This window comes from Oxyura jamaicensis, chromosome 2 (genome assembly GCF_011077185.1).
Source record: "Oxyura jamaicensis isolate SHBP4307 breed ruddy duck chromosome 2, BPBGC_Ojam_1.0, whole genome shotgun sequence".
Taxonomy (NCBI): Eukaryota; Metazoa; Chordata; class Aves; order Anseriformes; family Anatidae; genus Oxyura; species Oxyura jamaicensis.
Genome location: NC_048894.1, coordinates 134660082 through 134684442, shown reverse-complemented (window position 1 = coordinate 134684442; position 24361 = coordinate 134660082). Strand labels below are relative to the sequence as shown.

The following is a 24361-nucleotide window of genomic DNA, read 5'->3' as shown; positions in this document are numbered from 1 at the left end:
GGTGGAAGCTTACAGGTGGTAACACATTACCCTGGATTTCCTCATGCAGGAAGTGCCAGAATCATGTTTTTATCTACCACATAGACAGACAAACTCGAATTACTGCAATGAACAGTGCTGTACATAAGACTGATAACAGGGAAATAACTTCTTAACCCAAATTTAGCCATTAGACCAGCATAGTGGAATACAACCACACTCTTTGGAAAAGACCCATGTTCACAAGCAGAACTCATCTCTCAAGACAAACAGTTCTCTGAAGATGCTAACAAAAAAGTTTTCCTTCCCAACTTAGTTCAATAACACAATTGTTTACCGTAGGACACCAAGCGTAAAAACACTCTTCCAGTTATTTTGGGTTCAAGGACTTCCTGAGCCAGATGTGGTTTCTGCGTATTCACTAGCTGACAATGAATTTCCTGCTCTTGAGTTTGTTCAGTCTGTTTGAACCCACATCAGTTTTCAGCTTCCATGTCATTTTTTGGCAACAAGTCCCACCAGCACACTACTCACTGAACACAAGCCTCCTCCTTCCATTTCACTCTCCAAAATATTGATTAAAAATGTTTAAACGTGTTCCTACAATTTAGCATTTTGTCAGAAACTTGAGGTTTTAAAAGGCATTACTTAGAACTGATCAAAATGGCATTAGAACAGAGTAAATACACTAAATTAAGTTTATTTTAAAGGTCTAAACCCTATAGCAGTAACTCTCAAGTTTGTGTACGCTAAAGTTTCCATAGTACCTGTTAGCAGTTGCCAAGTATTGCGGCTATTCATTGCTTTCAACATACATGCACATGACAACCAGTGCACCTATTTACCCAGGATTAGGTAAGGAAAGAAAGCCATCCCTCCCATGAATCCTATTGTTCTTTTTCTCAAAAGCCTGGGACTAGGCAGAGATAGAGACCACTGATTTGCTGTCAGAACACGTTGCCAGATAATAATTACAAGCTGAACAGAGATATCAAAGACTGACAGATCTTGAATAACTTGCTCTCCCTCCTTTTCGCTGGTAGTTCACTAAAGCTATCTTAAACAAACGGATGTCTTCTATGCTATTATGTCCTCATATTTCATCACCAATGCTAGAAGAGTTTTAAGAAAAGTTATGTAAAGAAAGGGTTTCTGGTAGACACAAGAAAAGCAAAACAATCCTTCCCCCAACCCTGCCACCTAGGTTAATTACTGGGTAAAAAAAAAAGGGAATTGGCTATTCTAAAGCAACCTGACCTTGCAAAACTTGGGCTGTAGACCATTTTGGCAGCAGGTCAGAGAAACTCTCCTTATTGCCATAAATATTCACTAGATAGATTTATGAGCCATTGTCTGATCTTTAGCCACCAGATCAGTTTTGCTTTTCCATGTATGTGCATTTAAATGCACCATTGAGTACAGAGGGTACCCCGCTCTTTCCTACTGCACATTTAACATTTTTTGAATTAGGTTTCAGAACCAGAAACCTCCACTTAAAAGTTCTGATTTTTATGTGAAAGGGATCCAATTGCTCATTGCATCCTTTACAAAGCATAGGAACTTGTATGATAAGATAAAACTAATTTCTCTAACAAAATATCAGCTACAAGGGATCACTACGTCTATTGGAGTCACATACAAATTGTCTGTAGATCAAACATTTACTTTGGACAGAAAAGCAATATCCAAATAGCAAACAGATGTCAAAATGGAAAGAAGCCAATTTTACTCCAGAAATGTTACCATTAAAAAAAGCAACAGGTACTTGTAATTGCTATAAGAATTGCTACATGATTCTGTACTATTCTTAGGGAACAATTGCTGTCAGTTAGATAGGCATACTAAAAGGATATTTTGGCCTGGAACTGATCAGTCTGTAACCACCATAATGTCCACAGCTCAAGCAGACATTGATGGGACTTGTGTGGGATCCCATTCGGTGAGGTCTCTGTTGGGCTTGCTGCTTAAATAATTATGGACTCGCCACTGCAGATTAAGACACCCAAAATGCCAAAGTCACACCAAACTATTAATGGTACTGCATTCTCATGATGTAAGAGCTATTATTGAGAAACTTTATATTGCCAGTGCAAGTTCTGGAATTTTATTTTTTTGATCTTACATTAAAGAGGCTGAGTTTGGTAACATGTCATAACCATAAGACACATGAAAGCATTATAGAAATTAACTTTGAGTGAAAAACACATTTTAATGAAAAAAACAGGCAGCTCACAGACATACTGATTTAGTTGGAGTAGTTAGAAAACTTTGGTTATCTTACAGGTACTACAGTGTCCATACTGCTCAACAACTTCATAAGTAGCTATTTGGACGCTTCTCCAGAGATAAAAAGCTCTTGCCTGAACCTGATTGAAAACTTGGGGTTCTTTTCTCAGGTTCCCTGATAGTTGAGAGGCAGTTTATGGCTTGTAGGGAACACGGCTCTTTCCAGGGCCTCGTTACTGCAGAGAACGAGAGGTACCAAGAGTCTTTGTTCTGCAGAAGACAGGTAGTATGTGCAGAAGAGCCAAAAGCCTTTCACAAGAGGTGTTCATGAGGTCAGGGAGAACGTATGCTTCAAGGCACATATTTCACATATGCATTCAATACACATGTTTCAATGCGATATTTTCATAAATAAGTAAACAACAGAATTTTCACCATAAAGGTCAAATGTTACTTTATTACAAAAACAAAGAGGCAGGATTTCAGGAACCGTTGTAAGGGCAAGACCCCAATCCACCCCTTCTGAAAGGGGGCCAAGGGTTTCTTTGTGGACCCAGGTAGGAGTGTTCATAATCAATTCCTACCAAGGGCACAACAATGCAAACTAATGAGTTGAAGAGGCATGTGAGAGAAAAACAAAACCATGAAATTCCCACTGTAACCGTGCAACTTGTTTAAAAAAAAGTAATCATCACTACCTGAAATAGTCTAAAACTTGGGAAATCCCTAGATATCCTGAAATTGTTTCCCTGAACAAGATACTGAACAAGCTGTTCTTTGTAGCACAAGCCTTTAGCATGACAGACAAACGTTCTTTTGTGAGCTTTGTGCATTTGCTGCAAGAGGACTTCTTTGTTCCTGCTTGGTTTTCTCTTCTGCTTTACCTGGGGTAGTACGCTGTGTAGTTCATGAAGAGCTGAGCCCCAGCAGGGTAGTATGCCGTGGAGGGCTGGAGTGTTCGTGGGTTCAGAAGCATGGATGGCTGGTACAGAGCAGCTTCTGTCGGCACAACTGCAGCAGGAGCCGGAAAGGAGTAGGAAGGGGGTGAAAGGCCTAAAGGGACAAATGGAAAATAGATTAAGACCTTCGAAATCCCAGCATGTGTGTGTGTGTATATATATATATGAACTCCATTAGCTGAACAGTTCTTCAGGAGCTCTCACAAGTTTCTAATTTGCTTGCTCATCACAGAAAATAAAGCTGGGGCACTGCTATGGACCTGGGTGCAAGACTAAAGTATATCCCTCTACCCCCTAGTCAAAAGCAAAAGGTCATTAACACGAAAATCAGAAGCCACTGATGGCTCTGGGAACAGGGCCTCTTTCTGATTAGGACAATATTATTTCTTTTCTAGGCTCATGCATTAAGATACTTCTCCAATAAAGGAAACCTCAGTGCCTGATACCTGCCTAACTTTCTGCAGGGCAGAGGATACCTGTCTGTCTTGATACTCCCTATCCCCCAAACTGCTGTGTCCAATTGACCAAAAGCAGAGTGGGCACAACCACGACTTTGTAGCTTCTCATATTTGTTTGTTTTTAAACTGAATGCTAACAACACACTGAACTTAGCTGTGAGGGCCTCATAAGGCCTCACCTCTTGCTGAAACATAGTTCTACCGCCTCCTTTCCTTTCCTTCTCTAGTACCATAACAGTGAACATATGAAAGTTTTAGATAGCCCTGAATAGGTGACACAGAAGCTTACTTTAAAGCAACAGTGAGCATCTCACTGCATTGTGGGATGGGGCAGTGACAGAGCAGAAAGGGCTTATCTGAGGAATACATCATTTGCATTTATATTTACAGATAGGAACACTGCCACCTAAGAAATCCCAAACTTTGGGGCTTCTACTCAAGAACTTGTCCTAGGAGCTCTCAGGAGCTCCTGTCTGGGATATGTCACACGTAGGACCACATACTGCAGATCCCCACTTAGATGAATCTTGCATTGCAAGAAATGCTAGTCAACTGGAAAGCGTAACTCCTAAAGATTAGCTGAAGGTCTATTCACAGCTCAGGAGGAACCACACCCAAGAAATTCACTGTCAGATTGGGAGCTCTGAGTAGGGTTTAGAGAATGTTTCTTAGAAACGCCACCATAAACAATAATACATGTGCAGAGAGAGAGAAAGCTCCTACTCTACTGCCTTACCATTTATTATCTTGGAAGCAAAGTATTATTTTTCCCATAGGCTCAGATTTATACAGCAAGCATGTTTACTAAGTTAGCCCTTAAGCTCTTAAAGCATATTCCCCAAACATTTGTCTAGAAGTCCATGCTCATCCTAACAGCTCTGAGGAGCAGAACTGTACATGAAATACAGTTTCTGCAGTTCTGAGGCCACAGGGATGTGTGTTTTACTCCCACAGAGACAATTCAGGTTTGTACAAACAACAAAAAGGAAGAGTTCAGCCAGTAGTGGTTCAACAGGTAGGACACTTGAGGTTAAGTTTCAAAGGAGAGCATTTCCAATGGTTTCATGAATTAAGTTTGGAGAGTGAAAGTGGAAAGACTTATTTGACACGTTCAGCATGATGAAAAGTGTACATACAAATCAGTTTAAGTGGGAAACTGCTCTTTAAGCCTTAGGCAGTCAAATTACTTTTCAGAGTCATGGCTCACCATGGCCAAGTTCAGTTTCAAGAATGGGAGGGGACATTTGCCACTGGAAAAGCAAGAGGAATTTGAAAGTAGTCTTTCAGTCATCATAATTCACAACCAAAGGGAAAAATAATGACTTCAAGCTGCTGATTTATTATGAAAAGGCCTTATTTTACCACCCCCATCTGAGACTCCTTTCCAAGAACCAGAATCAGAGTCAAGAAAGCAGCTCCAACACCTACCCGCACACAGCGTAGAGTATTGGCAAGACCCATGCAAAACTTACATGGTAACTTACATGGTGGTGGGGACAAGCCATTTCGATTTAAAGTGCCCCCCATTAATACAAAGTTCATCTCCTCAGCAGAACATTGAAAGACTTCAACATATCTGTCCTTCATAGTCTTCTTGTGACACTTCTGCGCAGCCAGAAAAGCTCGGTCTGCAGATTTCATCTGAATAAAAGCATCTCCCGACGGACGTCCCTACAAACAAGACAAACAGAAGTGTTTCTGGAGCTCCCATGAAGTAGCAGCATAATAATGATCTGTGCTGTTAAAAACAGCCATAAAAATATTTATCTCTAAAGTAGAGTGCAGCCAGTCATCCCTACAGACTCTTGCAACTATCAGCATGTTTAAACTCTCCCTGAAGTTTCCCCACTATTGCTGTGAAATCCTAGTCTGCCTGCTGCATCTTATGGGCATCCTTCCAACTTGTGCTAACTTAACTGAGAAAAGACATACAGTCAAAAGCCTTTTTATTTTTTATTTTGTTGATGTCAATATGGGCTAGAATATTTTAAAATGTCACTAGCCGAAGGCTAATCATGTAGATAGGCTTGGTGTGAGCTTGCAGGGAAGAAAAATTAGATCCTTGTATATAGCTGTAAGTGGGTGGGATACACAATTAGGAAGAGTCACTTCAGCCACACAAAGCTGTTGGCTTGAAGTAGCCAAAACTGGAGGTAGAGATCTGAAGTCAGCTCTAACTTAAGTTCTGGGCCAGTTCTTCTAGTTTCTGAGGGAAGAAAACCATAGCACCATCCTTTACACACTTGTTTATCATTAGAGGGTTGGAAACAGGAATGGTGGGGGTAGTGAGAATATTCAAAAAGATAAAAATCAAATAGTTGTGCAAAGCAGTACCTAAAAGAAAGGTGACAGCTTTGGGCAGGACTCTCAGGACTACACACACACACTCTTCCTCCAGGTTCTTTCATTACTGCTGACAAGGGCTGATGCTAGCGTAAACCATTACTTGTGCTTTAACACCTGTATCTTTTTATTTGTCTCTTCCAGAACTGCACATTCCTCATCATTTTTCAGCTCTGGCTCAGATGTGGCTTGGTCAAGTCCTCACAAACACAAAAATCTTAAGACAGGTGCTGCAGAAACTCTAGTCCCTTCTCTCTTCCCATGCTCCTCAAACAGAGAAGCTTTACTGCAGGAAAAGGAACTAGTTTGCAGCTGCAACATAGTCTTAGCATCACTCAAAACAGTTTTAGAAAAGAACATTTTTATACCACAGTAATCAGCACAGCCACTCAATCTCCACAGAGGATGAGGAGCTGCCCTTTCCTCCCTTTAAAGTTACAAAACTATGCAGATAAACAAGGAGATCACAACATGGGCCTTTGTCTAAAAGGTTTTGGTAGAAACTACCTCCAGGAAACAATGGCAAAGATGAAACCATCTACATGTGTCAGTGAGCCACTAATCCACATGCTTAGCCATAGCCATTCAAGGAAAGTAGCACCACAGTTGAGGAGACTTGAAACTTCAGCTGTAGTTTTAGACTTGTGCCATAAGAAATCCTTCCATCTCAAAATGGCTGCAGTCATACAGCCTCAAATACACCTGAGGCATATTGTTCAGCAAAGCAGGGGCAAAATGCTTCTTTGAGAGTTAACGTTGACCACAACTTTGTTTTGAAGATATGCCTCACATAAGAGGAATTACTAAAGCTGTTGAGCAGGACTCTTCAGTTCAAGCAGTGCAGGATCACAGCTGGTGCTAAAGGAGCACCTCTAGAGATTGTGGCTTAGCTTTAGGCACGTGGGTCTCAGTGACAGGAACCACTCTACAGCAGATGCAGCAGCTGTTACAGCATGGTTCAAGTAAGTCCATCTATTATCAGTACATTTTTAGAGGAGTGCTGGAGGCCAATTCATGTCATTAGTGTCAGTCCCAAAGGTGCTTCCCTACTGGTGATGATATCATTTGGAGGAGCCTGTAACACACACATGCAGGTAGCACGGTGCCCAGCAATGTGGCGCCTACCAACCTGGTGATTCAGTACCATGTGGACGCCATGGGTCCGAATATCTGTAGAAAACTCCCCCAAAAACTCCAGGATATCCTCAATAGTGGCAGCATAGGGAAGGCCACGCAAACGTATGCAGTCTCTGACGTTAGTGGGAGGCACAAATTGCTGAGGTAATACTGGAAGAATAGGAGGCGTTGGGAGAGGAATGAGAGGCGTGGACGAGTACCTGTTCAGCACCTGTGCAAAACAGAAAGAGGTTACAGAAAGCTTCCTTACTTATTCTTCAATTCATAGGATTGGTGTTACGTCATTTTCAGTCTGGGCAGCATTTAAGAAAAAAAAAGTGAGCTAGTTTCTGGGCTTAAGCCACAGCAGCAATGCTTAGAATTCAGACGCTTTGCAGAAAGTCTTTAAACTCTCCAAAATAAGTTGGAGCCACTTGAACCATAATGTAACTCTCAGATCTAGAACATGAAACCTTTATTTCTACAGCATTTTATCATGAAAATATCCTACTGTCTATTTAGTCATGGGGCCATTTCTACTGAAGAAAATATCTCCTCTAAGTATTAGGTGAGTCTATGAACTAGAAACATACTTCACTACCAAACTGCCTTGACGTGCAATAGTACATCAGGTAACACGTGGTGTCACTGAGTCATAGTATTAAAAATAAGGGAGTCATGCTCTGAGATTTTAGTAGTCTGAACAGTAAAAACCCCACCCAGTCAAGAGTTTACCAGCTATTTAACCACTTTCCTTTAACCATCTCTGAACAATATCAATATTCAATTACACAGGTGTCAGATGTTTTTGCTAAACAAAGAAGTTACGGGATCACTTGATGAAAATACAAGGGTAGCAAGTTGCAGATATGTTTTCTCACTTACTATCACCCTCCAAATAAGGCACCAAAATCTCTGCATATTTGAAGGAAAGAGCCGTGCTGTTGCTTGGTTACAACGAAATGGCTATTGTAGGCCATAACTTGCCTTATGGACAGGACCTTTTAGTATCATGTGTAGAAGTTAGTGTCATCAGCCCAAGCTCTACAGGTCTTTGGAGACATAGGTACACAGTCCTCTCAGTCCTAATTCATTCCCTTGACAACGTACCTGCAATCAACACTCCATCAAGCCATGCTCATGCAAGAGTGGCTACTTCTCAAGCCCAGGTCTGCTAAGTTTTGCCACCCTCTGCTAGGTAGCCAGCGCTGTCAGAAGATGTCCAACAACTATCATTAGAGGCACTTTGTAAGGCTCTCCTGATAGTTGGCTGAAGAAGCCAACTAGAGGCTCTGTTTTCTGTGCCAGTGACTAAGAATGCCTTTTAGATCAGATTTGTTGCCAGCACTCCTCTTGAATAGAGCTAAGCCATCAGTGGAATTCACAGAAATTTTATGTGGGTCTACTGCTTTCCACTACATATACTGGTATTATCTATGAACTACTGTTTGCAAGAATATCAGAAGACAAAAAAACATCAAGGATTCATTTATACACACATGTATGTATATTTTGCATGTGCATGTGATTAAGAACATCCATAAGATCTTACATGCAGAGGGAGCAAAACCTTACAAGAAGTTTGGACACTACTCTTTCCAGCAAGTTGTCAAGAGTGAGAAAAGGGGAAGAACTTCCAGTCATGGCCACGCAGTACTTGCTGACACTACTTAATGCCAATGCAGGAGCCTGGACTACAAGAAGGACGCGTTTGCAAGGTTTCCACCCACCTGCTGAACTTCTGCTGCAGTGCTCCTGAAGAGTTCAATGTACCTTTTTCCCAGCAAGTCCTTATGCTTTTTCAGCGCATTCTGTGCATACTCCTCGCAAGCAAACAACACAAAGGCATCCCCCGTGGGCCGGCTGTCAGGGTATGTGACGAATAGGACTCCCTCCTTCCCTCCTGTTACAGGGCAGTGCTGGCCAAAGAACGTCAGCACTTCTTCTGTTGTCACATTGAAAGGAAGGCCTCGCATCCTGACAATCACTTGGTTTTCTTTCGATAAGAACTGTGCAACCTCGTTGGAAGTGCCTTTAGCAAAGGAAGTACAGAAGCACTCAAATTTAGGCAGCCACACAAAACCCTGAGCAAGTCTGGCATAGCTAACTCCTCCTCCCCCCCAAGACCATTTCTGAGCAGAATCCCTTCTGTGTGAGTCCTGCTTCACACCTCACCTTTTTAAGTTACACTTTTAGCATGCTTTGAAGCCACAATATATAGCAATCAAGTTCCCAGACCATTATGCTTGGAAAGAAAGCCAGATGGCTAGAAGCACATGTTGAAGACAGCTCAGGAATTTCATCCTATCCTGAGGAAACTGTCAAAGTCTAACAATTCGACTTCCAGCATCTTTTGAAGACCATTATGCTCATAGTTACAAGCCTACACTACCCTATCCAGATCTACCTGCTAACCAGTTTTGCACCTTAGCACAGCCCTTTCACTTACAGCTAGCTTATTTTGCCAAGCTGATATACAAAACAAGTCTGGTAGTGTCAGACATACAATTTTTCCATCATTAACAAGCAGTGTTTTTACTTTGAATGGTGCAACTATTACCAAACCTATCAGTTAGCCATCTATTCAACAACGTAATAGTCTCTCACACTCCAAAACCATAACTTTAGACATTCTGTTAGTCATCTACATCCCCCAGAACAAATTTATGTTAGGAACCAAGAAGGATTTTAAGCCAGTAGTGTAGGTGCATAACAGCTTATTGGATCTTAACTCAAATTCTGTATGCTTACAGTCATAAAGGGAAGGTGGTAGTCTGTGGGGAGATTAGTAGAACAAGTTTTGCAGTCTTTCAATTCAAGGTTTGGGAATAGTCCCCTTAAAATGAAGTATTTCATCTAAATTTCCCCTTTAGTCAGAATCGAAGGTTTCATTTGAAGAAAAATCAGTTCCATAAATCCCTTGTTATTTACGCTGTGATATCTGTTTGCTTTTATGCGCAAGTCTCCACAGCAACAGCAATAGCATTGTTTTGCAGAAAAACAACACCTGAGCAATTTTTCCAATCAGTAACATTTAGGTCCCCTCATTCAGGAAGATTACCTTCTGAACAAAATTCATAAGGTGAGATCACCTTGTCTGATCAAATCCTTATTTAATAGGCTGCTTGAAAATGGTAAGGGTGTGGGAGAAACAAAGGTGGACAGAAGTCATGGAACAGCTTGGACTGTCAGCAGAGTATCTAATTATCACCCAGCAGTTACCTACTTGATCATGGAAAGAAAAATGAAAGACCACATCCAAGAAGAGCCGTTTAGAACCCCAAGTTAGTTGCAGATAAGGACGGAACAAACCCTCCCTTCTCATCCCCTAAAAGTTACCTCCTGCAATTTTAAGGAAGTCTTCACCTGTTGCCTTGTATACCTAATGAAAGGGAAGAAAAGAGAACACGTGATTGACATGCAATTTGCACCCCTGTTGAGAGGAGGACCTCAAAGCCAGTGTCACACACCTCGATGTATCGATTTCCCATGTGATGCTTGTGTCTCTGCAGCGCTAGATCTCTGTGCTCTTCACTTACAAACCTCACGAGAGCCTCCCCATTCCTCCGACCCTGAGCATTGAGGCAGAGTGCAGCACCTCCCCTGAAAGATTTAAGTCAGAGAGATAAAAACTCCGTGACTGGAGCAGATGAAGCACTACAGAGGCAGAGATAAGTTCTTTGCTACTAACTTGGCAATGTTTAAACCTTTGAAGAACCTCGCTATGTCCTGGTCAGACGACTGCCAAGGTAGTCCTCTTGCTCGAATGACAGCATTGTCATCCACAAGTTCCATCTTGCTGCTGCAGGCACCAAAAGAGGAAACAAATGCTCATCACTCACACTTCTGTGACAAGGTTCTGCCCATGCTCCCCCTCTGCTGGGCAAGAGGGAAGGCACTGTTAGGGCTTCCTGAGACCTGTGACCAAAATCACAGCACACGGCAAGCTCTGCTGAGCTGCCCCTTTCCCAGCTCCCTACCACACATGCCCCTTGAGCTCTCCCCTTCTTAAGCACGTTCCCACTTCACTCTCCCCTCCTGACATACCAATGTTTTGTGCTTCCCTGTTGTGTGAACAGGGTTAGTGCACTGCAATGAAACACTTGGCTCTTCTCATCTCGGATAAGTAGAAATTGAGGCAGAGCTGTTAGAGCCAAGTTAGTGTTTGTACTGTGACAGCATGCAAGGGCTACTCACAAGCTAAGACGAGATTTGTTTCAGATTTTACTTCACCCAAGGAGTTTAGCCTGAATGTTTCATGTTGAGGCCATTACTGCGCTACTGGAGACTAATATAGCCACAGGCTACGTCAACTGCTTAGCATGGGAATAGCTCAGCCACAAAGAGCCAGATTTAATTGGTCATTACCACAGTCCCTTTTGTTCTCTTGCATGTTAAAAATGCCATGTAGAACAAAAACACTGACAACAGCTACCCACGGCTGCTTTTATGGCTGTAGGAAGGCCAGGTTGTTGCACAGAAACCATGGGATTGATTAAACAGCTGCCTCCCCTCATACAAGGGCTGTGCTGTAGGAGGGTCATGGTTTTGGTTGTGTTTTCAGTTCTCAGGTGGCCTTTCCTGTAGAAATCTGTCCAGAACTGCTCCTCCCAATCCCGTACTTTAATACTTTGCCTTAATAAAATAAGCTATTGGTGCATGAGTTTGTACAAATAAGACAGTGTTATCTTTTCTGATGACATACCTCTACTGAAACAGTTGAAACAAAACCCATCAGCTTCCACTTATTATCACAAATAAGATGGGAATCTTTTACCTCAACACAACGTTTCATTATTGAAATGGGAAAAATCTTAGAACAATGCTAAAACAAATAGCTGCCTGAACTAATCTCACTGGATACTTTCTGCCAATACTGTTGCATTTTTCTTCTTGCCACTTTTTGTTCAGAATCATCTTTTGCCAATATCGCTACCATTATGAGAGTTCATTAATCTGGAAGAGGGAAGTAATTACTTGTGCAAGAAGGGACTAAGTAAAGCAAGGAAAAATCTGTATTCATACATGGAAAAGCAAGATTACATTTTAAAAAGTCATCAAGCATAGATGAAGCTTTATGTTTAAAACATGTTTGGGAAGAAGACCATCATAGCTCAAGCAATTTACTGGTAGCAGTCTTTTGTTTGGCACTGTATCTTTATGGAAATGCATCTTCCCTATGCAAGAGAAAAATCGTCATGATGTATATTCACCAACTGTGAAGCAAATTGCAGGAAAAGCTTGAGTTACTACTAAAAGGGTTACTTTTGCAAAAATGCAGAAGTTTGTTGTTCAGAGAAGAGCCCACTCAACACCCATTATGTACACTTATTAGGAGAACCCAGAACTAACAGCACCTAGCAGGCTACAGTTCCTTGCTAGGCTTCAGTCCTGCATCTGATGCAGTTTTCTTCCCCCTTTCCCACTTAAAACATCTAATTTACTTCCACAGCAGTGGCAAGATAAATAAAAATAATGGCAACATCTATTTGCAGATTAGGAGTACAGAGAAGTACAGCTTATCTAAGCAGTGCCTTTAGAAAAAAAAAAAAAGAAGAGTGAGATGATACATACCAAGGCCCACTTTCAAATTTGTAGTTCACTCTTTCTGGATCTGAAAACTTGTGATCTATGAAACACAGTACAAGTTATTTCCTTTTTCCTCAGCATACAAGACAGACAAAAACCAAACAAGCAACACAGAAGACTAGTTCATCACAGTCACTTACTGTATGGTTCAGATATTAGTGTTAAAATAATATTCCCCATATCTTCAACTTGAGAGGCTCCATAGGGAAGCGCTGAACTGCTCTTGTCAAGATTTAAATCTTTATGCTGGAGTTAAGTCAATCATCACTGGATAGATTTCTAATTGGTCTCCTACTAGAGCAACAAGCTTTCATGTTATCCTTAATGGTAAGTCGCTTCTCAGGGGAAGACTTAATCCATTTTCCTGCCGAGATGCATCAGCTGCTCCGGGTTAGCTGCTGCCTTAGCCTCTAACTACTGCCACCTGCGGGAGTGTGAGGTCACTCCAGAAAGTGTCTGGGGACATGAGACCCCATAATAAGGACATACATATTTAATTCAGACATACAAAATGCATGAGCATAAGACAGATACAATCCTGCATGAAGAAGAGACTGGAGTCCTGTCCTCTTTAATTAAGATCTTTAATCTCTAGAGGAAGATCTGGGGAAGGAGAAGCAAACCATCAACTACAAACTCTAAAAATAAGAGGACATGCCACACGTTTTCTGAACAGGTAAATCCCAAAGTAGAGTAGCTATCTTACCACTTTGCTAAAATTCACAAGCAGCACTTGGTCTAAGTCTTGCCTGTTAGAAGTTACAGCCTGAGCTTTGTGCTCTCGTGCAGCATTAGGAAAATCAGGTTTAGAGTTCATCACTGTGAAAATCCAACAGACAAAGCAGAGTCCCACAGCCCACATATTTTCTGATCTGAAGGGTGTTGGAAGATGATAGCATGGAAAAGCTTTCCTGTCAACAGAGAGCAGAAAATGTTGTCTCAGTCTGTACACTGATCAGATACAAATCTGTGTTTGAGGGAGACGGTTACAAGTATTATTTTTTCATAACTTTTTAAAAGTTCACTAAGGTATCTCCCTCCCCCCTTTTCTCTTGTGTTTGCCCCTCCCTGTAGCACCAAACTACAGAACAGGAAGATTACTTTCAACTCTGCTCCATTTACAAAGCCAATTTGTATTAGCTTTTCCAATGGTCTTTTCCATCCACATCTCCTTCTTTGAAGAGAGAATGTTTAAGAACCAAACAAAACAAGAAGTCAGCTACAATGTAGTTTGAAGTAGGACTAATTTTGTTTTTGTGCCCTATCGCTGTGCAACAAGATATCAGAGCAAAAAAATGTACATGTTTCCTAAACAACGAGACCTATCTCGGCATGGCTATACAGCAATGCAAGGCATTCAAAACAGACAAACGCACCAGTTATTCACCCACATTTCCACAAAAATAAACCAGATGCATTGCAGATGCTCAGAAAGTGCTGCATTTTGGATTGAAGAACAACTTTTGAGCACCTAGACGACAGCGCTCCTCAAAGAAAAGGTTTTTCCCATCTAGAGTTGAACCCATTTTGAATTGGCAGATGCCTACATGAGGGACACACAGCAGAGGAACAGCTTCTGTTAGAAAGACACAATGCACACCAAATTCAGTGCACCATCTCAGGACAAGCCATCAGTTAATGCTCAGAACAATTAAATCAAACTCTTCTTCCGCAGCAGGGAAAGGAAAGATGCAGCACTGAAAACCACCAAAATCTCAAAATTTTAGTGTGCACTGAGTATGGAAGGTAAGAGAAAAAAATCTTAATCAGCTTGAGATGTTCTTGTAAGAAGTGACCTGTATTTAAAAAGACAACAAACACAAGTAAATTAGTGATCTGTCCTGCAGCTGCTCCACTGAATACTGTCTGCTAGCCGTTGCCATCACCTTCCCTTCCCAGCATCTTCGGAGTAAACTAGTAAAAACACTAAATGGCTTTCTTAAAACCAAGCTGAAAATCCTAAACAAGCCACATGAAACAACCCCACAACATGGTGTAAGAGACTATCGCCAGTAATTATGGCAACAAGGAACATTTTCATTGCACTCTCTCTTCCTAAGCCATGCACCCAAGCTTGTCTCCCCCCACAACTGCCTGGGGAAAGCTGGTGCTTGTGGGGAGTGTTGAAGAGGAAAATAACCCACAAACAGACTGCCTTCATCCCTCTCACAGCATCTAATCAGCAGCATGCAGATGTTTCTGGGCACCTCACACATCAAAACAGAGGAGTGTTTCTCCTCCTTTGCCTGACACCGTCCCCCTGCAGCACCTGGCAGCCCCGCGCTGTGCTTGTGCAGAGCCTCTGCCACCCATCTGGGGAAGGAGAAGTTGCTGAAAATGCAGGAATTAGAAATCAGGTCTTGTCTGACCTTTTTTAAAAAAATTATTATTCTAGAAATTGTGCATTGTGGCATTTTTCCAACGTCAGAGAGGAAGAGAAATCAGGCAGTAGTTTCAACAGCCACTGGGACAAGAGACGTGTACGTGTGCATACATGCAATAGCTTGGCTGTTAGACCACGCTGTCACAATGAGGAGACACTTCAATACTTCCCATTTGCAGAGCCAAAGATCCCTACCAGCAATCAGCTGCAGATGGGAATGCAGCAGTGTGGAAGGGGAGGACACTGAAGTGAGGCTGTCACACAAGGAAAAAAACAACAGATGTCCCCTCCCTGTTTATGTTTTCCTCAGAAAACTTCTAACTGAAAACATTGAACAGGAGATTCCTAAAAATGCCCCAGTGCCTACAGAAATTGCTGCCGGGTGTTCAGAAGCAGGGAGACAGTTGTGCAAAAAAACCTTCCAGATTAACGTAAACACAGTGGGAGGGGAGGGAGAAATTCATCAACATTAGTAGGAGTGAGAGGAGAGAGAAATTGCTCACACCTCTGCCTCTGATTAGCTACAAGCAAGGCTTTTAGGCAAGATTGGAGAATAAAATTGATTGTTTTCTGCACGTGAAGGAGCACGTTTTTAACAGCATCAACTAAGCGAAAACCCGCATTTTAATAAACATGTCTGCCCACAGGCAGATGGGCCTCTGATCTGAGGCACTGGAAATAAAGGATGCTTAAAAAAAGCTGTTAGTGGAATAGCCTTTAAAAAAGAACTAGCACTTGTTCTATGAAGGTATACGAGACCACACGTGCATACGCTGATATTTAAAGCTTGTCCATCCTAGGCAATTAGCAAAAACAAGCAAACAAAACAAAACACTTGAATTCAGTGGATAAATCTAAGTTCACATTTAAAGCATTAGAAAAATGGACTTGGCTGTCTAAAGCTACGATAGACAATAACAGGTACACACATTCCAAGGGAAGCAAAGGGCAAAACGATGTACTCAGAAAAACAAGACAGGATAAGGGAACAAAGATTTTCCTAATCTTGCCTTGCAGCTGTGGTACCACCTCTCTGTAACACCCAGCACACGGAGGGGTGGCACATCTTATGTCAGGCTTGTCTCACAGCGTGGGAGACATTTTAAACCATTTTCCCTGACTCTGCTGCGGCTTCACCAGCTACAAGTGTCCTCCAAGCCTTCCCCCAGGCTGTCTCTTCCAGGGTCTCAACTCCTTTCTTAGCCATGGCAAAAGAAAAACTAACGCTCACTTAGCAGAGATGACATGAAGATGTTACAGTTATGTTCTGCACCGATGCTTTTCCCCCTTTATTCTGATTGCAATCATTTTCTTGAGGAGACTTAAATCTTTTTAAATACTATTTTGATTAAAGTAATCTGATATTACCTGGTTACTCGGTGCTACCACAGGATATACAAATAGCAATGCACAAGATTCTCAGGTGATACCCATTAAAGGGCTTTTCATAGCCAGGGCTAAGTACTGCTGGTTTTAGCTGTGCTCTACACAGTGGTTTTCACAAACATCCAGGTCAAAAAACAAGTTTCAGTATTATAGCACCCAGATCTTATCCAGAGCATTAAGCAGACTGTTCTGAAGCCCTGCTGTGTTTCTACTGACAACACCCAGCTGGTACTGCTAGTAAGGAGCTATCCTCACAATCCCAGTTCAGAAGCAAGTGGAGCAAACCCTACACTGGAGGAAGCAATAGTTATTTGCCATTTAATGACTTCTGCACGCCCAATCTTGAGGCAAAGGATGAGTCTTCTGCAGACTGAGTTAGGAACAGTCATGCAAGCTTTGTTCACTCCACCCTGGAGGCACTCACAGCAGTGAAAACTGGCTCAGCAAGCTTTGCAAATCAAGAAGTGCAGCAGGTATGGGAGGTACAGAAGGTGCAAGAACAGCCCTGATTCTTTTGTATCCTTACACACGCTTAGAGAGATTTCAACAGAACCAAGTTCTTTCCTTTGCCAGAACACGATCATTTCTCCCAAGTTTTTTGTTACTCAAAATTTCTCATAATTGTCCCGCTTTAGTCATTATTGTGTAAGAGCAGCAAGACTGTCTGCCACAGGATTGTCTCCCGCACCAAAAACCTGTTGGAGACCTTAAGTTAGGAGGTAGTAGCAGAGACAGCAGTTAAACATGTCAATTCTTCCTCAGCCCACCAAATTCGATGACATTTTAAAGACTGCCTCACCTTGCATTAAAAGAAACCTGTGGCTGTTTGGACAAAGTATTCATACTTTCTTTGGGGGCAGGTGGCACAATGTAAAGTTTTCACCTGAACTCTTAGATTGAGAATGGTTTCATTGCTATACGCAATTTCAAGTAGTTTGCTGAAGGATTAAGTCCCCAAAATTCTTTTTAAAGGAAAACTAAGTCAGCCAGTTATTCAGTTTAATGCCTCTGTGTTCCTTTTCAAGATCATGCAAAGAAGGCAAGCACCAAGTATTCAGCCAAGCACCAACTACCCAGTGTTTGACACCCTGGAATATGCCTCCTGAATGACTGCAGCAGGAAATTATTCCCTCTGATTGCTGGGAACCAGAGAGCACATTCCCCACTAGCCTGTAATTTGTTGTTTAATCAAATGCTACCAACCAAAATAAAAGCATTTGAAAGCCTACTAACGATTTAAGTGACTGCATACCAATGGCCAGCTTTCCCATAACTCTTTCTCTTCACACGTTTCCTCCCATTGATCACAACCATCTTCTGCCTGGGTCAGAGATACAAGCACATGAAGGGACTTGCCCAAAGTCATTCTTCTGCTCCCACCAATTTGTGAATGCAGTTCTCCTACATCTCTGCTCTGTGCTCAACCCCTAAACCAAATGCTAACAAACCTGCCCCAGCGCAGTCTGCAGGCTACAAACAAATCTCATCGTGCAGCCCCTTTAACCATGGGGTGGAAGAGCCGCACTTGTTTCCTGCGAGAGTAACAAGAGATTGGTCAGGTTCTGGCACTAACCCACAGCTTCCTTTCCACCTAGTCCATCAGCTTTTATTTTGTTCATCCATCCATCTCCCTTTCTCCATCCCCACCTCGGGATGTGATACTTTTCTATCAGCCTTCTCTTTGCTACCTAACTGTCTTAGAAAGAAGGTAGCTGTCTCACTTGAGGGGAAAAAACCACTAGGCACAAAGTTGTTTGGACTAATCCTCAGACTTAATCACCTGCTTCAACCAAAACTTTTATCGCAAGCATTACACGCATGTACAGACTCTCCAAGTGCAATTAAGTTAATCTCCTCGGTGTCAGGAGGTGTGTAAATTGGTACATTTCAGCAAGGTGAGGGGAAAGAAAATTATCATATTGTGCAATAAGAGGAAAACAAGTACTTTACTTTTTTGGCTCTACACCCTTCTTTTCCTAAGCCCCTGCAAGGACTCCCAGCGTGGGGTAGAGACAGTTAATTCCAGCCACGTTGCATAAACAAGAGCAAGTTTACAAATAATGCATCATCACTTACAAAACAAGACACACCACAAAGATAAAAACAGAATAAACTTATTTAGACTTAGGTGCACACCTGAAGAGAAACATATCGGATCTGGAATTCAGACTCAAGCTGAGACCACTCAGACCATCCAAAGCTTTAGGGCCTTGGAGGAAAAACTACCTGCAGTTGGCCACCACCACCCAGATGGTGCTGGCAGTGAGGTCTGCTCCCCTCTCCCAGCATGTGCACAATCAGTCATCGTACCTTAACTGACTAGTGACCCTACAGGTGTCTATGGTCACACAAGTGTTTCCACAGCAGCAGGACATACGCCAGACACTCACAGAGGGATAAAGTAAAGGCATCTCTCTGAAACAGCTGAAGTAGCTCATTGCCTTTAACTACTCCAGCTCATGTTTTCTGTCAGAGCATCCCCAAGAAACGTATTAAGCTTTTAACAATAATTTAAGAAGCCTCCATCATCTGGTTTCTAGACCATGCAAACACTTATGTAGAAAAAGCAAAATAGAAGTCCACGCTCTTCCACTTAAATATTCCACTTGGCTTCAGAGTGGGGGGAAAAAAGTGATTCTGCCCCTTTGCTAGGCGACATGCATCTTAATTTGCAGATGGCAAAGCAGAGGAGACAGCCTCCAGCATTCAACCTTACAATTAAACACGCACAAAGAAATAAAGCCACAAACTAACAGAACACACTTACATAGATATCTTATGCCCCTCTCACTACAGGTACAAAACCCTGGTGATGCTGGTCCTACAGAGAAAGGCTAATGTAACTCAGACGTCGCACAGTTTTGAGTCTGAAAAACGCCAGTTCTTAATGGCAATCACTCCACAGATGCAATAAGCTAGCCAAAGTTATTAATAGCAACTTAAAATTCTCAAGACCCTTTATCTCTTCTTGCCAGCTAGCTTTTGTTGTCATTATTTCAATAGGTCACCAGGGATGTCGAGAGTTTTCCATTTCTGAGAGCAAGTCTGAGATGAGGACTGGAGCCTGCAGCAGGAGGGGGGCTGCCAGCAAGGAGAAGGGCAGAGCCAGCTCACTTACAGCACCAGCTTCAGCTCTGGGAATTGTACACAGCACACAAACAAAGCTGAGCTGAGGCAGGGCTAGGTTACAGATTACTTCAGATCACTCCAAATGTAGTTTTAGACTGAGAACAGAAACACGATGCAGAGTGCATCTCACTGTCAGCACAGCCTTGTGTTGCTAGGTGTAGCATGCACAACTTCCACGGCTCTGAAGCTGGATGCCACATGCACCAGCAGCATCCCTGCCTTTGGTTCGCTCCTGAATTAAAGAGTAATTACATGTTCACATCAAGAGTAACCACTCCCCCTCCTAACAATTCAGATGAAGAGGTCTCCCAGCATTTATCTAAAAAAAACACCAAAAAATTTAACTAACCGATGCAGCGAGCAAGCTCACAGCTTTAAAACCAGGATTCACATCAACGATTTGAATAAATACGTCAGTTACATTTAGCTGTGAAGCTTAAAGAACAGCTATAAAGGTAGTAAAGAAAACACACAAATCAAGAAGAAACAGGATTTTCCCCCGTGGCATCACGCACCATCATACGTTTTTATCTTTGTGAGAAAGCTCTGTACAGCGCCGCGTCGCTCATTAAAGTTATACCACCTCTAAACACGTGTTGCAAGCATTACTCACACATCTTTGTCCTAAAATTCAGCCAAAGCCGTAACTGTGGCAGGCACCGTCACTGTCAAAAGGATACATTCTGTCATGGCCGCAACATCAAGCTTGCTAATATCAGGTGAGCCAGGGCAACACTTCTTGAACTCTTTCCGCAAGTCAAAAAAGGAGTAGAAGCATTCAGGCAGCAAGATATTCTGTAAAAGGACAAGGCAACTACTGTCAGCTGGGGCAAGCATCTTCTACTTTGTCTTTACATACTAAACTTTCCAACTATTTTGTTATAATGGGTAGGGGAGAAAAATAAAAAGACAACAAAATACCAAACCAAAACATTTTTGCTGCAGAGAAGCTCATGTAGCTCCTCAAAGTATGTTTATCACTTTTTTTTTTTGCTTAAGCAGCTTCCTCTCTGTGATTTAAGAAAGAAAAATGTGCTTTTTCACTGCCAGAGAAGAGTTTGCTGTTATTGCCAGTGCCTCAAATCCAATATATACGTAGGAGAGCAAACACGTGCTATTGCAACATTTATCATCAATTTCTGGTTCCAGCTTTTACTGTGAAAAGCCAGAGGGCACTCGGTTCAGTTTATAGAGCCAAGCAAATTTTGCAAGACTAGCAGAAGATGTCTTGGTTTGCAGACAACGCTGAGTTTTCAGAGAACAGTCACACTTCAAATATTCATTCCCTTAAAAAAAATAAATGGAGCAGATGAAGGTTTGATACGGTGTAGAGGTTATCAGTCTATGCTTGGTAACTGCTTTAATTGCAGCGCATGAAGCCAGGAGTAAGCCCATTGAAAGTGCCAATAAAACCCTTTTTGCCCCACAATGACATTTATCACATTTTATTCTGTTCATTTGTTTCAGGATGAGGAAGAGAAGAAGCAGGGAAGTTATTTCAACTAACACAACCCCCCCGGTTCTCCTCCAGACTTCCTCACAGCCTCAGTGCTTGTGTTCTACTTGGCTGCCTGCGGTCTGCAGTGCCTCTAAGTCACAGAAAGCCCTTACTTTCTGTCTAGAACGACTAGTTAGCATCTTGGCATTGGAACAGAATGACAGCATATGGGGCTGTATGCTTAAAAAGCCAGAAGAAAGAAGTTTAGGCTCTGTAACAAGTTCTGCTTTGAAAACAGCAGGGCTTATCTTAGCATATAGACAGGTGCATTAGGCAAACGACACCCTTTAAAGACAAACTTATGAAAATGCAGGTGTGCTTGCCAAGATTTCCTGCTCTAGTTTTAGCACGGCTATTTTCCTGCTTCCATGAGAGACTGAGTTCTGTACTTCACTGAGTTTCACTTGAAACAGTTGATGCCAAGTTACTGTCTGAATACCACAAGCTACTAGGTTGATTAAGACTGTGCATCTTAAAATAAGCACATAGGCAGAAATCACAAGGCTTTTGAATATACCTGGATTTCCACAAAACACATGCCACCAACCTCAGCACTCAGTATTTACCAGAAAACTACTACAGGTCTCATAAGTATCTGATTTACTTGATCTATAGGCAGCACTGAGCAAGTTTCAAATGAATAATTTGTAACCAAACAGCATCAGAAGATTTTGATGACAATTTGATTCCTGTCACTAAGACTGAAGATATATAGAGAAAAAAAAAAGGATCCCCATCACCTGCACCAAATTAACTTAAATAAGCATAGGGGTACTCCCTTCTTTTACCTACATCATTTAGCTGCACAGAAAAAAAACACAACTGTATAAAAACAAATACCCATTTTAAGTGACAAAGTTTGTTAAAAGCCTCTTTTCTCCCAGCCACGTTATACCCTAACACAAAGTTACACATACACAGGTCTGTTCGTTATGAATCATGCACATGGCTTCTCTGCTCAAGCTTTAAAGGTGTAAATACTTATGGCACCAACGAGTATTAACAAACAAACATCCAATATCAGTTTTGTAACAGCACAGACTTGCAGCATTGCTCCTTCAAAGGCCAAGCAGCAAAATGATAGGTGCAGAGATCAGTAGCCGGTGGGGATACCAGAACAGATCTGCTACTGAGCAATGCATGTTCACAGCAAGCCACAAAACAAGATTTTATTAATATTGAGGCAGTTAATTCAGGCCTGAAGACTCAGCATATTGCTGCAACCCTATCACTAACGAAAATTAGGCAGGAGCTCGTAACACTGTTAGCAATTTGGCAACTCTGAAGTTATAGAAAACTCTAGACTATGGGACTAGTCATCGCTCTCAGCCTGCCTCATACTACTGCTCAGCTCCTTGCTAATACAAGCACCGCCCTTGCAGAGTCAACTGAATGCACAGAGGCTGAAAGCTGCTAAAGGTGAATGCAAAATTTCAAGAGGCAGTCAGCCACCTTAATCATAAACTATTTGGCAACACTTCCAAATTTCCATTTTTAAACCCATTGTAGCTCGCACAGCGGTACGAGTGTCTGATTTGGAGTAATCGCTCAGTGCATTGCTACTTTCTCAAACACTTAATTCACAATTATTCTTCTGATTTCACTTCTAAAAGCCTCTCTCAGGGCAGCACAGGCATTAGACATTGCCTATGCCATCCACATGGACAGGCTCGTAGTCTGACAAGTCCATTGACTGACAAGCAGTGATTGAATTACAGATGTGGGGAGGTCTCCTCATACTATGCATTTTAAGGAGAAGTTGATCAGTTTCACGAGAAAAATATACAGAGCACACCAAGAGTCGAACTTCAGTCAACTGCTACATACCTTTTTGGAAGCTTCAGGATGCAGAACCTGTCTAATGTGCAACTGCCCATCAGTACAGAAACAGAAGGAAGTACCTACACCAATGTTCAGCTCATTGCTCACGGACTGATTAAACTGAAAGCAGGAACAACAAAAGACGTGCATGTGAGAGATCAGAGTTGCTGCAGAAGGAAGTGTCATCAACTTGCAGTATTAATCCTGGTCAGCAGGACCATAGGGCTGGAATTTCTTTTTGAGCAAGTCCTTTGTATATTTGTTTCTTACTAGCTAAGCACATGATTACTCTCATGGTAATTAACTTCATAGGGAAATTGCCCCTTTTCCCCTTCTACCACGATGTGGCCACACATACAGCCCACACCACAAAAGTAATTCTTTTTTCACTTGCAAGAGCTCTGCAAGGAGACGTAAAGCTGTTTGCAGAGAGCTGGGGGAGCACCTGGGCAGAAAAACCTCACAGACAGGGCATGTGGGAAAGGAGAAAGACTTTCAGCCCTGCCCTCAATGAGAGCCACACACACCTCCCTGTTTATTTAGAAGCTTCGATACTGTCTCCTTCTTTCCAGGACAGATAAGTCACTATAAACCCAGCTTTTTTGAGGGACACCTCTGCATGGCTTCTTCCTCCTACACTGAGGAGGACCCGGCCACAGCTGCAACTCAGAGCCCAGCCAGGCAGGAGATGAGAGCAGGGCAATGCCTAACCTTCATCTTCCTCTCAGGGTTTAACCCCACCTCCCGAGGTGAAAGAGCACAAGGCAAGAGAGAAAAATCCCACAAAGGCCAACACGGACCAGGCTGCCTGACCCACATGTGACTGTGGTGCCCCATGCCAGGCTCTTCTACCCCACTAGTGGGTAGGGAGGGAGGGTAAATGGATGCTAAGGTGTCTTCCACCTCCCGCCAAGGGACTGCGGCCCCCAGCTGCTGGTTATGGGGTGTCACCTGTCTCAACGCCTGCTCCAGCGGCGGAGCCAGTGCCAGGCTCTCCACGTCCACCTTGGTGACCTCCTGGCACTCGGCAGTCAGCTCCGGGTGGTCGGGCCTGACCAGCACGTCGTGCGGGTGCCCCAGCTCCAGGGAAAGCAGAGGAGGGGCGAGTCAGCACCCGGCCTTGAGCTCCCCCACCTGCAGCCCCACAGCCCTGCCCTCCACCACGACCTGCTCCAGCCTGGGGCACCCACAGCCAGCCCAGCTCCTGGGGCACCCACAGCCCAGCAGGGGCAAGGGGAGCAGCAGAAGCAGCTCGGGATGCTCCCTCCTCCTCCTCCTCCTCCTCCTCCTCCCTCGGGGGAAAATACCTCCTTAGTCCTCAGGTCGACCACTTTCCACAGGAGCTGGAGCAGCTCCCGCTCATCCGAGCCCAGCCTGGCCCCGTTGGTGCCCGCCGTGGTCACAAAGAGGATCACCAGGTAGTCGGGAGACGCCGTCATGGTGCCGCCAGGCAAGTGGAAAGGGGGAAAAAGAG

The 24361-nt window shown here is 42.8% G+C and overlaps 1 protein-coding gene across 2 annotated transcripts; it reads right to left on the bottom strand.

Annotated features, from left to right (window-relative positions):
- Positions 1-1436: 1436 nt before the first annotated feature.
- ESRP1 (epithelial splicing regulatory protein 1) lies at positions 1437-24361 on the bottom strand. Of its 2 annotated transcripts, none has more exons than XM_035319350.1 (13): positions 24195-24361; positions 23839-23967; positions 22894-23007; positions 20249-20363; positions 12811-12909; positions 12656-12710; positions 10773-10883; positions 10552-10684; positions 10421-10463; positions 8812-9113; positions 7095-7313; positions 5095-5293; positions 1437-3258 (listed from the first exon to the last, which is right to left on the bottom strand). In XM_035319350.1, exons 1-13 carry the CDS (start codon positions 24324-24326, stop codon positions 3086-3088), a joined length of 1824 nt encoding a protein of 607 aa, XP_035175241.1. In that variant the 5' UTR covers positions 24327-24361; the 3' UTR covers positions 1437-3085. The 2 variants fall into 2 exon arrangements, with proteins under 2 accessions (XP_035175241.1, XP_035175242.1); XM_035319351.1 differs by having other exon boundaries at positions 5107-5293.